The sequence below is a fragment of the Cetorhinus maximus genome, chromosome 6 (assembly GCF_964194155.1).
Source record: "Cetorhinus maximus chromosome 6, sCetMax3.hap1.1, whole genome shotgun sequence".
Lineage (NCBI taxonomy): Eukaryota > Metazoa > Chordata > Chondrichthyes > Lamniformes > Cetorhinidae > Cetorhinus > Cetorhinus maximus.
Window position 1 is genome coordinate 2,791,181 of NC_135884.1, and position 17,734 is coordinate 2,808,914.

The following is a 17,734-nucleotide window of genomic DNA, read 5'->3' on the forward strand; positions in this document are numbered from 1 at the left end:
AGCACGTTTTCTGCTGTGGTGCCTGGCATACATAAAACAAATTAAATGGAAAGGTGTTCTCCATCACACCTAATAATAATTAATGTCAAAGTGGGGGAAAAAAATATCACCAGTGATAAGCCCGTGTTGCTCTTAAGGTGCTTTAAGTTTTCGTTTGCGGGTGCTGAGTCCTGGTGCTGCCCCCTCGCTGGCACTGGCACTGGAGACAGCTGCTGACTCTGCTGTCCTGTTGGCCTTGATGACCTTGGCGGGCGTCCTCTGGCCTGTGGAGCCTGTGCTGGCCCCGCCTGGGAGGAGCGGCCAGTGCCATGGCTGGCATCTCCCCAGTCATCGCAGCCTCATCAGATACCATGGTCACTGGCAGAGGAGCGGAGGAGCTGCTGCCATCATCTGGAGCGGCCTGAGAGGAGCCCGCAGGGACAACAAGCAACTCAGGCGCCAATGTCAGGTCGCTTTGGACCTCCCTGCTCACCATTGATGGATGGGCACCGAGCTGGGATACTGGGTGCCCAACCCATCTCCCACACTGACAGTGATCACCTGAGGTCATTGCTGGTGTGAGGGCTGCAGGTCTGAGCGCAACCCCAGGAACCCCTGATTCAACTCCTGGAGGAGCCTCCATGAGAGTCGCCACTCTCTGCATGGAGGGGGCAGTCCGCTCGGCTATGAGGGTCATTGCATTGCTCATGCTCCGCATGGGCTCCTCCACAATGGAGACCACGGCGCGCATTCCCTCATGTATCTCCACCACATCCTCCCGCACACCCTGCTGGACTTCCAGCATCTGATGCCTCAGGGACGACTCCAGAGGCCCATCATCAGCCACCGACTGAGCATGTTCCTGGTCCCCAGCAGTCCTTCGACTGCCGGCGCCCTGGGCACTCTCTGCCTCCGCCTGCACCTCAAGTGAGTGTGAAGTGCCCTCACCGTTGTGCAGTGAGCTACTATCCAACGATCTAATGCCCACCGAGGTGCTGGTATCTGCGCTGGTGCCTGCCTGGCTGAGAGGGTGTGACGCAGGTGCTTTTCTATGGTCGCTGTCCTCTGGGGTGAGCGGCTGGACTTCGGGCTCCTCACCCCGGTGGGCTTCTAGTGAGCCTGAAAGGAAGAGCAAGGACATGTCATTAGTTGAAGTCATTACACTGTCACTGTGCATGTCTGGCACCCGGATCAGGGTGCCCTCGTCTTTCTATTATCAATGGGGATTCAATGTTCGAGGCTCACATCAATATACAGACAACAGTGGAATGGTTGCTAGTACAGACATTCTGACCTCAGTGCACTGCACTCTTACCTCACTGAGGCATCCCAACCTCACCGCGGCCGGTTGACCTAGGCGCATGGCGCTTCTCCAGCTCCAGGGCCTCCTGCTCGTATCTACTCAAGATTAGAAGGTGGGGCGGTCCTCCGCCAGTCTACAACCGTTCTGCATTGTTATGGGATGTCTTCTCCTGAAAGGACAGAGGAGCATTGATTAGTCCACACCGTACCTGTATTGCCACTGCAGCCTGGCCAACCCCACCTGAGGAACACCTCACAGGGCTCAACTGATTCGTGACCCTGGAGCCGCAAGACACTCATTCCAAGCAGCCCGGGCTCACCCCCTTGCCCAGAAGCTGCCTCATTGATATTTGCCACTCACACTCTAAGAATCTGAGGTCCGGGGTGGGTGCTCCTAACTGCTGTGCTAAGTGACCCATGTCAACTCGGTACTTGCCCTTCCTGATAGCAGGAGATCATTGACCCGCTTACGGCACTGCACCCATATGCACCTCACCACATCATGGGAACTCACCCTGGATGCCACCTCCTCCCAGGCATTTTTGCTGAGGTGGGGGGGCCTCCTCCTCTCGTTCCTGGGGACAAGTATATCTCTGCGTGCTGCCACCTCCTCCAGGAGGGCATCAAGACACACGTCGGAAAAACGCGGGGCCAACTGCCCCGCCAACCTGCCCTCCCGCTTGCCATGTTCAGCACTGAGGTGCTCCAGGCCGAGGTTCCTCCGAGTCACTGGCAGCCTTCACATGACTGCCGCTGCTGCTTTTGAATCGACCGCCTGATTGCCATTGGACCCGGCGGACAATGAGATCCTGCCCCTTCTCGCTGATGACTCTGTTGTGTATTATGCTGGGTGGCCTTAATTGGCCTGCCCGCGTAAAATGGCGGTGCGGAGCCGATCGTGGGTGGTGGTCATGGCCCCTGTCTGCTCCCACCAAGTCCGCCCAACGAATGTAAAATCCTGGCCCTAGAGATAGGTGAAAATGCGAAACTCACTAGCAGATGGAGTGACTGAAGTGAATAGTATAGATACCTTTAAGGGAAAGCTAGATAAACACATGAGGGAGAAAGGAATAGAAGGGTATGCAGGTCAGGTTTGATGAAGAGGAGTGGGGGGAGGCCTATGTGGAGCATTAACACCAGCATAAACTAAATGGGCTTTTTTCTATGCTGTACATTCTGTGCAATTTACCAATTTACATTTTAAAGAAAACCAAGAGTTGTGACTTTAAGCTCTCAACAGCAACTGAACTCTGACCTCAGTCGGTGTTCAATTAACAGCAATTAGATTTTATGTCCTTGGCAAATGCATCATCTCAGCTGTGACTTAAGATGTTCTGTAGTACAGGGCATTCCATAAAAAATCTCGGACTCAACATGAGCAATCCCATAGGATTTCTGATAGTTTACATTTCAAAGTTTGGTTGTACAGAACTTTAGTATTGCTGAAAAAAGAGACATGGCGTTGAAGATTTTCATCTTGCACTCAGCAAGACAGATACACAAGAATACCAACTGTAAAGCAAACAACAATTTATACAATGACCTTCCTTCCATCGTAAGGTCAGAAGTGGGGATATTCACTGATGATTGCACAATGTTCAGCACCATTCACAACTCCCCAGATCCTGAAGCAGTCCATGTCCAAATGCAGCAAGACCTGGACAATATCCAGGCTTGGGCTGACAAGTGGCAAGTAACATTCATGACACACAAGTACCAGGCATTGACCATCTCTAAAAAGAGAGAATCTAACCATTGCCCTTTGACATTCAATGACGTTACCATCACTGAATCCCCCACTATCAACATCCTGGGGGTTACTGTTGACCAGAAACTGAACTGGACTAGCCATATAAATATTGTGGCTCCAAGCGCAGGTCAGAGGCTAGGAATTCTGCGATGAGTAACTCACCTCCTGACTCCCCAAAGCCTGTCCACCATCTACAAGGCACAAGTCAGCAATGTGATGGAAGGCTCTCTGCTTGCCTGGGTAAGTGCAGCTGCAACAACACTCAAGAAGCTTGATACCATCCACGTCAAAGCAGCCCGCTTGATTGGCACATTATCCATAAACATTCACTCCCTCCACCACCTACGTACAGTGGCAGCAGTGTGTACCATCGGCAAGATGCATTTCAGGAACTCACCAAGGCTCCTTAGCCAGCACCTTCCAAACTGACGACCACTACCACTTAGAAGGACAAGGGCAGCCGATAGATGGGAACACCACCACCTGGAAGTTCCCCTCCAAGCCACCCACCATCCTGACTTGGAAATATATCGCCGTTCCTTCACTGTCGCTGGGTCAAAATCCTAGAACTCCCTCCTTAACAGCACTGTGGATGTACCTACACCACATGGACTTCAGCGGTTCAAGAAAGCAGCTCACCACCACCTTCTCAAGGGCAATTAGGGATGGGCAACAAATGCTGGTCTAGCCAGCGACGCCCACATCCCATGAATGAATTTTTAAAAACTGCATGAGAAGAGAGTGCTGATGGTTGGTAAGTGGACTCTGATTGGTAGAGACGCTGCCATGGAGAATGCACCATTAACGAATGAACAGTTAACTGCCAAAGTTTTGTATAAAGTCAAAACAGGCAGGTAGACTCGGATTGGTCAAGGCATGTCTATGGGAAAGGAGCCGGGGAATGGCTGTGCCCCAAGCTTTTGTTTATTTGAAAAAGGCACAATGCGTGGACATGTACTTTCTGTTTACATAGGACTGGGCCCTGTGTTTGAATATATTTAGCATCTAGCACGTGTAAGTGAGCCACTGCCAGCCCGACTGTAATTCTTGGCACAATCAGGGTTGTTCAGCAAGTGCTATCCAATCGCAGAATGACATCTAATGTTGGACACAATGTTCTGAGTTTTGCAAGCGCGGGCTGGTTGGGTACAGTCAGTACTTTGTCTGTTGTGAACAGCCGAAGGAATGTGCTGTTTGATACAATCTGCCAGTTGTTGGGACATATGGCCTACATACCTGGCATCACACCGGCACTGAAATTCATATACCACATTTGTGTGATAGGCAGAACGTCTTTTCACTTGATGGCAACATCCTATTAGTGAAGAATACCACTCGTGTTGCTACTGCACAGTAGCAGCGTGAAATGGCTAACTTTACCTGTTGCTCAAATTTTTGAGACACCTTACCCTTCCAGGGTAACCTGAGGTAAACTGGGTACATTTCAGGACCAAAAGTGGCACCCTTAGGCCCATTCATGAATTTGTGTGACATACATGAACAATGAATTAATCAGGTTGGCCATTATCTCGCAGAATAAGGCTTTGATGCACCCTATTTCAGCATCAAACTTGCACGATGAGTCAATGGCTTGGGCCTTATTTACAAAGTTGCTAATAAGGCCAATCTTATAGCATGTGGAACTATAGGAGTCCCAATGCATACATTGGCCAGTTAAGGTAGGCTTGCGGTAGACAGTAGTAGAGAACGTATTTGCAGATTTCTCAACCAGCACATTAAGGAAAGAGAGCTCATTTGACTGCTCCATTTCAAAGTTAAATTTGAGTGCAGGATGGAGCCCATTAAGGTGTGTAAGGAAATTCTTACATGCAGCTGCAGATTCAAATATAGCAAACATATCATCTATATATCGGAAATATGCAAGGAGTAGGGGGTTAGGTGTCACTTCACTGAAAAGGCGTTTCACATGGAAACTGACAAAGATATTTCAATTTCCTTACATACCTTAATGGGCTCGGTCCGGCTGTTCGCAACAGGCAAATTACTGGTCACAATCACAATCCTGATTGTGCTAAGAATTACACTGACAACCAATTTAGGATCAGTCAGGCTCACAATGTGGCTCACTTATGCGTGCTAGAAGCTACATATATTCACACACAGAGCCCTGTCCTTTGCAGACAGAAGGAGCATGCCCACACATTGCATTTTTTTCAACTAAAAAGCTTGGGGGACAGCCATTCTTGGTTCATTCCCCATGGCTTTGCCTTGACCAATCAAAGTTGACCCATGGCAATGCCGTAACCAATCAGAGTTGACTTGCCTGGTTTGAATTTAAACAAAAGGTTGGCAGTTAACTGCTCCCTGGGGCATTCTCCATGGCAACGCCTCTACCTACAGTGTCCACTTGCCAACTGTCAGCACTCTCTTCTCATGCAGTATAAATTGTTGTTCCCTTTACAATTGGTATTCTTATGAGTCCTGATGAGTACAAGATGAGGTGGGGGTAGAGAGAAAGAGAAAGTGAGTGACTGCCTGTCGCTGGGGTTTGGGGGGCACAGGGTAGACAGAGATAGACTGCCTGCTGCTGGTGGGGTGGGGAAACAGAGAGACTGCCTGCCAAGGGGAGAGGGGGAAAGGCAAGGTCCCCTAAAGGACTACAGGCATCAAGATGGCAGCAACAGTGGGATCAGGACAGCTGGACTGTTAGACAAAGTGGGGCGGAAGAGCCTTCATACTTTCACAACCATTCAAAACCTCTCCTAAGCGTTTTAATCTTCAAACTTCCCAGGCCCGGCAGGCGTGTGTGCATGTGTGAGAAAGAGAGACAGTGAGTGTGTGTGTGAGAGAGAGAGAGAGAGAGAGAGAGAGTGTGTGAGAAAGAAACTGTGTGACAGAGAGTGAGTGAGTGTATGTGTGTGAGTGAGCGTGAGAGAGAGTGAGTGAGTGTGAGAGAGAGAGCGTGCGTGAGAGAGTGAGTGTGTGAGAGAGTGATTAGAGAGAAGCAGAGTGTGTGTGTGAGAGTGAGTGAATGTAAGTGTGAGAGTGAGTGTGTGAGAGAGAGAGTGAGTGAGTGTGTGAGAGAATAAATGTGAGTGAGAGTGATTGTGAGAAAGAAACTGAGAGAGAGAGAGAGTATGTGTGAGTGAGTGTATGTGTGTTTGAGTGTGTGAGTGAGAGAGAAAGAGTGAGTGAGTGAGTGAATGTGTGTGTATGTGAGTGAGTGAGTGTGAGTGAGCGAGTGTCAGACACACACTCCTTCCCTCTCTCTTTCATTCATGCAGTCTCGCAGTGAGCACCCTGAGACTGGGAGTTAGCCAGACACACACGCTTACTCTAATGATCATCTTTATTTTTTACTCGTTTTTAAAAATTATCAATTTATTGCTGTGACATTGTTTCTTTTTGCTCAGCAAGTCATTTCTTTTCTTCATACTCCAACCATTTTTTAAAAATTCATGTTTAATGTTGTGCCAAAAGCTGTCTTTCTGAAATTTGCTCATCACCCCCTTGAGTGAAAAAGAATTGAAATGTGCCCCCTCACGTGAAAAGGTTAGACAACCTGAACAATATTTGAACCAATGGCCTTAAAGGGTAAGGCCAGGTTAAACCTGGCACCTCATTAGTAGGTAAATATATCAGGCAATTAATTCATAGTCTTCAAACATATATGGGGCAGTGTTTGATGTCAGTGCTCCAGGCTATGAGGGCACAGGAGCAGGAGGGAGATTTTAAAAATCTCCTGGTTGCTATCCGGTTCTCATTGCTGAAAAGTGTGTGTTGTTGAACATCAGGTGAGGACAAGACAATACTCAGTTGTTATGCTCTCTAAGATTGACCCTCACTGTCTGGGCTCAGAAAAAAAGAATGCACGTTGGGTGTGGGGGGAGAGACAGTGGGAGGGTGGGGAGGGGACAGATATTGGAGGCTGCCTTGTGTTTGTGAACTGGTGCCCCAGGAAAGCATAAGCCCCTTTAGAAAAGGAATTTAGATGTTAACAAAAGTAAAATAATGTGAATGCTGAAAATCAGAAATAAAAACAGAAAACACTGGAGATACCCAGCAGACCAGGCAACATCTGCGGAAAGAAAAACACAGTTGGCGTTTCAGGCAATGATTTGAACAATTCAGATGAATGATCATTGACCTGAAACATTAATTGTGTTTTTCTCCGCAGATGCTGACTATGACTAACCTGCTGAGCATTTCCATTGTTTTCTACAGATGTTAACAAATATGGATTACATGTTCCTGTGAGCCTGCAATAGGGATGGGCAATGAATGCTGGCCTTTCAGTGATGCTCACATCCAATGAGTGAAAGGGACAGAAAATTACTGAATATAAATATACCTACTTGCCTGGCAGAAGATATTCAGTCACATCTACAGGATCTTCCACAAACTCCAAACTCCCTTTTTCGTGATCTGTGTCCATGTCACTATCATCAGTGGATAAACTGGAATAACAAATATGCCTTGTAGTACACTGAAGTATGCAAGGAACTTCAATCTCAACAATATTAGGTTTGACTCTAGCAGTGTAGTAACATGCCATCTAAATTCACACCAAATCCTGTTTACCTATCACCCGTGTTCACTGGCTTACATTGCTCCTGGTCTGGCAATGTTTCATTTTTGAAATTCTCATCCCTCCATGGTCTCACCCATTCATACTGGAATGAAAATCTTATTAATGAGATGATGCACAGGCCTGATCCTCATGATCCAAATTAACCTTTATGCAGCAAAAATCATGCTCCAACAATCACCTCCCGCATATGCCCTGCCCTCAAAAAGCAGGACGAGTCTAACCTGGCCAGTTACCGCCCCATCAGTCTACTCTTGATCATCGGCAAAGTGATGGAAAGTATCATTGACAGTACTATCAAGTGGCACTTACTCAGCAATAACCTGCTCATTGGTGCTCAGTTTGGGTTCCGCTAGGTCCATTCAGCTCCTGACCTCGTTACAACCTTGGTCCAAACATGGACAAAAGAGCTGAACTCAAGAGGTGAGGTGAGAATGACTGCCCTTGACATCAAGGCAGCATTTGACTGAGGGTGGTCTCAAAGAGCCCTAGCAAAACTGGAGTCAATGGGAATCGGGGGAAAACTCTTCATGGGTTGAAGGCATACCTAGTACAAAGGGAGATGGTTGTCGCTGTTGGAGGTCAATCATCTCAGTCCCGGGACATCACTGCAGGAGTTCCTCAGGGTAGTGGCTTAGGTCCAACCATCTTCAGCTGTTTCATGAATGACCTTCCCTCTTTCATAAGGTCAGAAGTGGGAATGTTCACTGATGGTTGCACAATGTTCAGCACCATTCGAGACTCCTTAGATACTGAAGCAGTCAGTGTCCATATGCAGGATTAGGCTAATAAGGCTAGTAATATTCAGGCCATACAAGTGCCAGACAATGATCATTTCCAAAAAGACAGAATCGAACTATCTCCCCTTGTAATTCAATGGCATTACCATCGCTGAATCCCCCACTATCAACATCCTGGGGTTACCACTGACCAGAAACTGAACTGGACCAGCCATATAAATACTGTGGCTACAAAAGCAGATCAAAGGCTGGAACTTCTGCAGAGAGTAACTCGCCTCCTGACTCCCCAAAGCCTGTCCACCAACTTCAAAGCACAAGTCAGGAGTGTGATGGAATACGCTCCACTTGTCTGCAGGAGTACAGCACCAAAACCACTCAAGAAGTTCGACACCATCCACAACAAAGCAGCCCACTTGATTGGCACCCCAATAAACATTCACTCCCTCCACCACCGATGCACAGTAGCAGCAGTGTGTGTACCATCTACAAGATGTACTACAGCAACTCACCAAGACTCCTCCGACAGGAGCTTCCAAACCCATGACCTCTGCCACCTAGAAGGACAAGGGCAGCAGGTACATGGGAACACCACCACCTGGAAGTTCCCCTCCAAGTCACACACCATCCTGACTTGGAAATGTATCGTCGTTCCTTCACTGTCGTTGGGTCAAAATCCTGGAACTCCCTTCCTAACAGCACTGTGGGTGTACCTACACCACATGAACTGCAGCGGTTCAAGAAAGCAGCTCACCACCACCTTCTCAAGGGTAATTAATGAGCAATAAATGTTGGCCTATCCAGCGACACCCACATCCCATGAACAAATATCAAAAGAAAGCTTTTGCCAGCACTGCATACATTATCATTATCCAGCATGTTTACAGTATTGACATCCGGTGCGAATTACAGAGAAACATACCTAGCAGTTGACAGTGGTTGTGAAGTAGTTCTCTGGGGAAATGTCATAATCAGTGAAGATCGGATACACTGTGCATTTTGATTTTCCAAGGAGGATGTAGATGATGCATTATTGCTTTCATCTTTCCCTAGCAAGATAAAACAATCATAAAAGCCAAATTCTGCGGGAGCTGGAAATCTGAAATAAAAGCAGAAAATGCTGCAAAAACTCAGCGGGTCTGACAGCATCTGTGGAGAGAGAAACAGAGTTAACGTTTCAACCGTATGATACTTCTTCAGAGCTCAAGAGAAGTCGAAATGTGATGGATTTTATACTGTTCAAGAGGGTCCACCCTGTCTTAAACAGTATAAAATTCATCGCGTTTCTACTTCTCTTTAGCTCTGAATAAGAGTCAGATGGACTCTGTTTCGCACTAAAGCAATCGTTTGCTTCCTGCACGTATATATACAGATAGAATGTATACACTAATCTGTTTAAACAATCCATTCAACTAAACAGTGCTTTTGTTGTGCGGATAATTTATTGCAAGTCATACAACATACAGGGCTTTCTGTCCTCGACAATATTCATAGGGTCGACTCGAATAAGAACAGAAAATGCTGCAGAAACTCAGCAGGTCAGGCAGAACCTGTGGAGAGAAATCCAAAGTCATCGTCCTGAAGAGTTAACTCTGTATCTCTCCACAGATTCTGTCTGATGTGCTGAGCTTCTCTAGATTTTTTTGTTCTTATTTCAGATTTCCAGCATCCAGAGTATTTGGTTCATGGGGTCTACTGATCCCTTTGGTACCCACAGTGCCTCCTGTCCTCAACAATATTCACAATGCCCACTGTTCCCTATAGTACGATTAATGTCTCTTGTCTCCGATAGTACTCTCAGTGCCTTCCGTCTCATATAGTACACTCAGTGTCTACCGTTTCCTATAGTACGCTCACTGCCTACTGTCTCCTTAGTACTCTCAGTGTCTACTGTCTCCTATAGTGCACTCAGTGCCTACTGTCTCCTATAGTATTCTCAGTGCCCACTATCTCCTATAGTACTCTTAATGCCCACTGTCTCCTACAGTACACTCAATGCCTATTGTCTCCTGAATACACTCAGTGCCTACTGTCTCCTATAGTACACTCTGCCTACTGTCTCCTATAGTACTCTCAATGCTTACTCTCTATCGAATCCCCTCTTAGGTTTCCCTTATCCAGAGCAAAGACCTGTCCTGCTCAAACTTTTCTTACACTTGCATTCTCCTAATTTTGGCAACATCTATGTAAATTTTTCCTGCACTTTCTTTAATATTCAATATCCTTCTTGTAGTATGGAGATCAGAGCTGCACACAGTTCTCCTCACGTTGTCCAATCAAAATTGTATATAAATTTAACATTCCTTCTTTTGTGTTTTATTCATCTAATCAAATAGCTCCTGTGAGTCATGAATTGAAAGGAACCATAGGACCATTAGACATGGGAGCAGAAATTAGGCCATTCGGCCCATCAAGTCTGCTCCGCCAATCAATCATGGCTGATAGGTTTCTCAACCCCATTCTCCCACCTTCTCCCCGTAACATTTGATCCCCTTACCAATCAAGAACCTATCTATCTCGGTCTTAAATACACTCAATGACCTGGCCTCCACAGCCTTCTGTGGCAGTGAATTCTATAGATTCACCACTCTCTGGCTAAAGAAGTTTCTCCTCATCTCTGTTCTAAAAGGTCTTCCCTTTACTCTGAGGTTGTGCCCTCGGGTCCTAGTCTCTCCTACTAATGGAAACATCTTCCCCACGTCCACTCTATCCAGGCCTTTCAGTATTCTGTAAGTTTCAATCAGATCCCCCCTCATCCTTCTAAACTCCATTGAGTAGAGACCCAGAGTCCTCAAACGTTCCTCATATGTTAAGCCTTTCATTCCTGGGATCATTCTCGTGAACCTCCTCTGGACCCTCTCCAGGGCCAGAACATCCTTCCTGAGATATGGGGCCCAAAATTGCTCACAATATTCTAAATGTGGTCTGACCAGAGCCTTATAAAGCCTCAGCAGCACATCCCTGCTTTTATATTCTAGTCCTCTCGAAATAAATGCCAACATTGCATTTGCCTTCCTAACTACCGACTCAACCTGCAAGTTAACCTTAAGAGAATCCTGGACTAGGACTCCCAAGTCCCTTTGCACTCCAGATTTCTGAATTCTCTCCCCATTTAGAGAATAGTCTATGCCTCTATTCTTCCTACCAAAGTGCATGACCTCACACTTCCCCACGTTGTATTCCATCTGCCACTTCTTTGCCCATTCTCCTAACCTGTCCAAATCCTTCTGCAGCCTACCCGCCTCCTCAATACTACCTGTCCCTCCACCTATCTTTGTATCATCTGCAAACTTAGCCAGGTTGCCCTCAGTTCCTTCGTCTAGATCATTAATGTATAAAGTGAAAAGTTGTGGTCCCAACACTGACCCCTGCAGAACTCCACTAGTCACCGGCCGCCATCCTGAGGAGGACCCCCTTATCCCCACTCTCTGCCTCCTGCCAGACAGCCAATCTTCTATCCATGCTAGTATCTTGCCTCTAACACCATGGGCTCTTATCTTACTTGAGCAGCCTCCTGTGCGGCACCTTGTCAAAGGCCTTCTGGAAGTCCAAGTAGATAACATCCATTGGCTTTCCTTTGTCTAACCTACTCGTTAACTCCTCAAAGAATTCTAACAGATTTTTCAGGCATGACCTCCCCTTGATGAAACCATGCTGACTTTGCCCTATTTTACCATGCACTTCCAAGTATTCTGAAATCTCATCCTTAATAATGGACTCTAAAATCTTACCAACGACCGAGGTCAGGCTAATCGGCCTGTAATTTCCCGTCTTTTGCCTCACTCCCTTCTTGAACAGCGGGGTTACATTAGCGATTTTCCAGTCCTCTGGGACCCTCCCTGACTCCAGTGATTCCTGAAAGATCACCACTAACGCCTCCACTATCTCTTCAGCTATCTCCTTCAGAACTCTGGGGTGTAATCCATCTGGTCCAGGTGATTTATCCACCTTCAGGCCTTTCAGTTTTCCTAGCACCTTCTCCTTGGTAATGGCCACCATACTCACCTCTGCCCCCCGAATCTCGTGAACTTGGGGGATGTTACACCGTGAAGACTGACGCAAAGTACCTATTCAGTTCCTCCGCCATTTCTTTGTTCCCCACTACTACTTCTCCAGCGTCATTTTCCAGCGGCCCAATGTCCACTTTTGCCTTTCTCTTACCATTTATATATCTAAAAATACTCTTGCAATCTTCTTTTATATTACTGGCTAGTGTAGCCTCATATTTAATCTTCTCCCTCCTTATTTCTTTTTTAGTTGTCCTCTGTTGGTCTTTGTAGGCTTCCCAATCCCCTGGTTTCCCACTGCTCTTCGCCGCATTGTATGCTTTCTCTTTAGCTTTTATGCTGTCCCTGACTTCCCTTGTCAGCCATGGTTGCCTCGTCCTCCGTTTAGTATGCTTCTTCTTCCTAGGGATGAATTTTTGCTGTGTCTCCCAAATTACTCCCAGAAACTCCTGCCATTGCTGTTCCACTGTCTTTCCTGCTAGGCTCATCTCCCAGTCAATTCTGGCCAGCTCTTCCCTCATGCCTCTGTAGTTGCCTTTATTCAACTGTAATACCGTTACATCTGATTCCAGCTTTTTCCTCTCAAATTGCAAGGTAAATTCTATCATATTATGGTCACTTCCTCCTAAGGGTTCCTTCACCTTAAGCTCCCTTATCAAATCTGCCTCATTACACATCACTAAATCTAGAATTGCCCGTTCCCTAGTGGGCTCCACCACAAGCTGCTCCAAAAAGCCATCTCGTAGACATTCCACAAATTCCTTTGCTTGGGATCCACTACCAACCTGATTTTCCCAGTCTACCTGCATATTGAAATCCCCCCATGATCACTGTAACCTTGCCTTTCTTACATGCCTTTTCTATCTCCTGGTGTAGCTTGTGCCCCACATCCTGACTACTGTTCGGAGGCCTGTACATAACTCCCATTATGGTTTTTTAACCTTTGCGGTTCCTCAACTCTACCCACACAGATTCTACATCATCTGACCCTACATCATTTCTTGCTATCGATTTAATTTTTTTTCTTACTAACAAAGCAACCCCACCCCCTCTGCCAACCTGCCTATCTTTTCGATAGGATGTATATCCTTGGATATTTAGCTCCCAGTCCTGATCCCCTTGCAGCCATTTCTCCGTGATTCCCACCACATCATACCTGCCAATTTCAAACTGCGCCACAAGCTCATTTACCTTATTTCGTATAATGCGTGCATTCAGATACACCTTCAGTCCTGTATTTCCCATCCCCTTTCTTATTGTCGTCCTTTTATCTGATGTGCTTGAAGTTAGATTCCTAGCCCTTTCCAAACACTTTGTCCTATTTTGTGTTCTGGGGACTTTAACAGCCTCTCCTGGGCTCTCCTTTCTTTTCAGTTTTTTCATAATTTTCCATGAAGTTGAATCCACCCCCCCCCACACGCTAACCTCCTGTCATACTTCTTGGAGTTTTACCCAACATTTGCACTCTGCATTGTGTTGCTATTTTTAGTGATTCATATATCTGTATTTCCAGATCCCTTTGGTCTACACCACTTAAGTTCTTTACCTTCACGTTGCTGCTGGAATGGAATTATATATAGACCCAGTCTTGGTTAGAGTGACAGGTTTCTCTCCCAGGATCAATGAACCAGCTGGATTTGTGCTACAATCTGATAGCTTTGTGGTCTCCATCAATGATAAATCATAGAATGGTTACAGCACATAAGAAGGTCAACCACCTCTGGTTCTTTTGCCAATCAACTTAAATCCGTGCCTTTCAGTTTTTGATCCTTCCACCAATGAGAATAGTTTCATCCTATCTATTCTGTCCAGACCCCTCATGATCTTGAACACCCCTATCAATAATCTCCTCTCAACCTTCTCTTAAGAGAACAGCCCTAGCGTCTCCAACTTATCCCCCTAACTAAAGCCCCTTATCCCTGGAACCATTCACTTGAATCTTTTCTGCATCCTCTCTAATGCCTTCACATCCTTCCTATCCGTTCTGTTACCAGATCCCTGACTCTACATGCACTAACCTTTGCAACAAGTCTCTTATGTGGGACCTTCTCAAAGGCCTTCTGGAAATCATGTATACCACATACATTGCATTACCCCTGTCTAATATTTCTGTTATTCCTTTAAAAAAATCAGCATGTTGGTTAAACATGAATTTCCTTTTTGAAATCCATGCTGATAATATTTTATTATACTCTCTGTCTCTGGATGTTTTATTACCTGATCTTTCAGCAAAGATTCTGGTATCTTTCCGACCATTGACCTTAGTAAACTGCTTTCTAGATTTGTGCATTGATTCTATCTCTCTCTCTCTGAAGACAAGAATTACATTTGCTCATCACCAGCCCCCTGGTACTATTCTTTTTTCTATTGAATTTTGATATATGGGTATTAGTGCCTCTGCCGAGTCTTTTTTTCAAGAATCCACAGGTTAATTCATCCTCCTTAAGTTCGATTTGCTTGTCAGGTATCAATCTTCCTTTCTATCTTAACTTTTGCTAGCTTCCTCATCACTATATTACAATGATGAAATAACACTGCTGTCAATTCAGTTCACATCACCACAATGCAATCACAGAGGGACTGTGTACATCACTGTCCATTTAAACATCCATGGTTGCTACACAAAACACATTTAAAAACAGAATAAAGCAGGTGCAGAACTTCCACAGTTTCCATTATTGTGAGAAGTGACTTGAGGTATTGGGATTATTTCCACAGAAGTAGAGAAGGGTGAGAAGAGATTTACTAGAAGCTTTTAAAACTACAAGTGATTTTGATGAGGTGAAAAAGGAAAAGACTCTTTGCTCCCATTTGGGAATCAGTAACAAGACTTTCAGCATTAACAAGGCACAAGTCAGGAGCGTGATGGAATACGCTCCACTTGCCTAGATGAGTGCAGCTCCCACAACACACAAGAAACTCAACACCACGTAGAACAAAGCAGATGCTTGATTGCACCCCATCCACCACCTTAAACATTCCCTCTCTCAACACCAACACAGTAGCAGCAGTGTGTACGTTCTCATGATGCATTGCAACAACTCGCCAATCCTCCTTTGACAGCACCTTCCAAACCTGTAATTTCTATCATCTAGAAGGACAAGGGCAGCAGACACATGGGAACACCACCACCTGGAAGTTCCCCTCCAAATCACTCACCATCCTGACTTAGAAATATATCGTTGTTTCTTCACTGTCGCTGGGTCAAAATCCTGGAACTCCCTTCCTAACAGCACTGTGGGTGTACCTACACCACATGGACTGCAGCAGTTTAAGGCAGCAGCTCACCACCACCTTCTCAAAGTGCAATTAGGAATGGGCAACAAAATGTTGGTTTTTCCAGCAAAGTTCACATCCCATGTAATAAAAAAAATTATCCTCAGCAATGTGGGTGACTCTTAACTGCCCTGTGAAATAGCCTAATAAGCCACTCAGTTTTATTCAAGGAGTCAGCTCACCACCACCTTCTCAAGGGCAATTAAGGATAGGTAATAAATGCTGGCCTAGCCAGTGAACGAATGAAAAAAGAGAGTCTAAAGCAGGGAGGGTTTAAACATCATGTAGGACAGGGCGCATGTAATCAATATATATATTTGTATTCACTAACCTTTGTGGTGAACAATTTCTTTCTTTGTTTTTGGATCTGAATGAAACATCATGGAGACTCTATGGGATCTATAGGGATGAGAAAAAAGACGAGTTTATTATTTTTTTAAAATTGCCTCATTTCATTATTCGGTGGCTTTTACTTTATGAAGTTGGTTTCATAAACACTTTCACAATGATTAAGGTGAAGCATATAGCAGATGATATCAAAACAACATATGTCTAAATATATGACCTGTAATAATCCAAGAGGAATTTAGCGAAAGAAGCATCTTTCTCAAAGCCCAATTCCAATTTCAGCTGGTGCCAGCTTTCAGTTTCTCCACCGATATTAACCATCCGCTGTCTCCTCAAACGATAGCGTTCCAGACGCCGTCTTTTTGCCTCTTGTGGTGGTAAGTAAGGCTGGCGGCCTCGTCTGGATGGAGATTTATAGGTTACCGTATTCTCCATTTAAGCTTATCTGAACAGCTTCAACAGGTGAACTGAAATATTAGAAACAAAATTAAAGGACACCTGAAGCAATGTTTTGTTAGATGTTGCTTTTATACTATTTCTTTTAACGTTGAAGATACTGACATTATTAAAAAATACCTCAGTATCATTCGCATGAAGTTGAGGGGTTAGATATAGAGTAAAGATCCTTCAACATAGTCCACATCAAACACTCCCAGGACAGGTACAGCACGGGGTTAGATACAGAGTAAAGCTCCCTCTACACTGTCCCCATCAAACACTCCCAGGACAGGTTCAGCACGGGGTTAGATACAGAGTAAAGCTCCCTCTACACTGTCCCCATCAAACACTCCCAGTGCAGGTACAGCACGGGGTTAGATACAGAGTAAAGCTCCCTCTACACTGTCCCCATCAAACACTCCCAGGACAGGTACAGCATGGGGTTAGATACAGAGTAAAGCTCCCTCTACACTGTCCCCATCAAACACTCCCAGGGCAGGTACAGCACGGGGTTAGATACAGAGTAAAGCTCCCTCTACACTGTCCCAATCAAACACTCCCAGGACAGGTACAGCACGGGGTTAGATACAGAGTAAAGCTCCCTCTACACTGTCCCCATCACACACTCCCAGGGCAGGTGCAGCCTGATGAAGAACTCTCCATTTGTGGAGAGCTTCAGCAACTCTAAATCCAAAGTGACCCATTCCTCGATGTTCCCTACACATCATATATCAATAATATTCTAAAATATTATTTTCTGAAAAACTATGCAATTTGTATTTGAATGAATGCTAACTACTCTCACTATCTCCACGGAGAACCTGTTCCACAGATTGATGACACTCTCACTGAAATATCATTTTCCCAGATTAGTTTAGAATTTCCCCTTCTTTAAATTGAGGCCATGTCCTATCCTGGATGAGGTGAGACAGCTTGTTGTAGTTGACATTATCCAGTCCCTTTAGAGTCCAAGAATCAGTTATTGTATCACCACCTAACCTTCACTTTTCCAGTGAGAACGTGCACAATTTAGATAATCTCTCCTTCTAATCCAATTCTTCGATCCCCTTCGTCATTCTGGTAGCTCTCTTCTATCCTTTGAAAGTGGATTTGTCTTATATCACATTGTGCACAATGGACATTATAAAGAGAAAGGTATTTGCATCTTGGAAACCCTTTCCTATGAGACATAAATTGCTTAAGGAAACTTGCTGCTTACACAGAGCTTGTTTAAGATAGGCCAGAATATTTCATTTTTTCGTTCAATAATGGCATGTGGGCATTACCGGACAGCATTTATTATCCATCCTCATTGCCCCCTGAGGTGGTGGTGACTGCCTTCTTGAAT

The 17,734-nt window shown here is 45.4% G+C and overlaps 1 protein-coding gene across 1 annotated transcript in view; it reads right to left on the reverse strand.

The window, feature by feature from the left end:
- LOC144681290 (uncharacterized) overlaps positions 1-17,078 on the reverse strand; it is a 36,093-nt gene extending 19,015 nt beyond the window's left edge. The window contains exons 1-4 of the mRNA XM_078542896.1: positions 16,166-17,078; positions 15,932-15,999; positions 9,240-9,366; positions 7,348-7,449 (exon numbers count right to left, since the gene is read on the reverse strand). Coding sequence (XP_078399022.1) covers positions 7,348-7,449; positions 9,240-9,366; positions 15,932-15,999; positions 16,166-16,383 — 515 coding nt within the window. The 5' untranslated portion in view covers positions 16,384-17,078. The remainder of the gene's footprint in view (positions 1-7,347; positions 7,450-9,239; positions 9,367-15,931; positions 16,000-16,165) is intronic.
- Between the last annotated feature and the right edge of the window lie 656 nt (positions 17,079-17,734).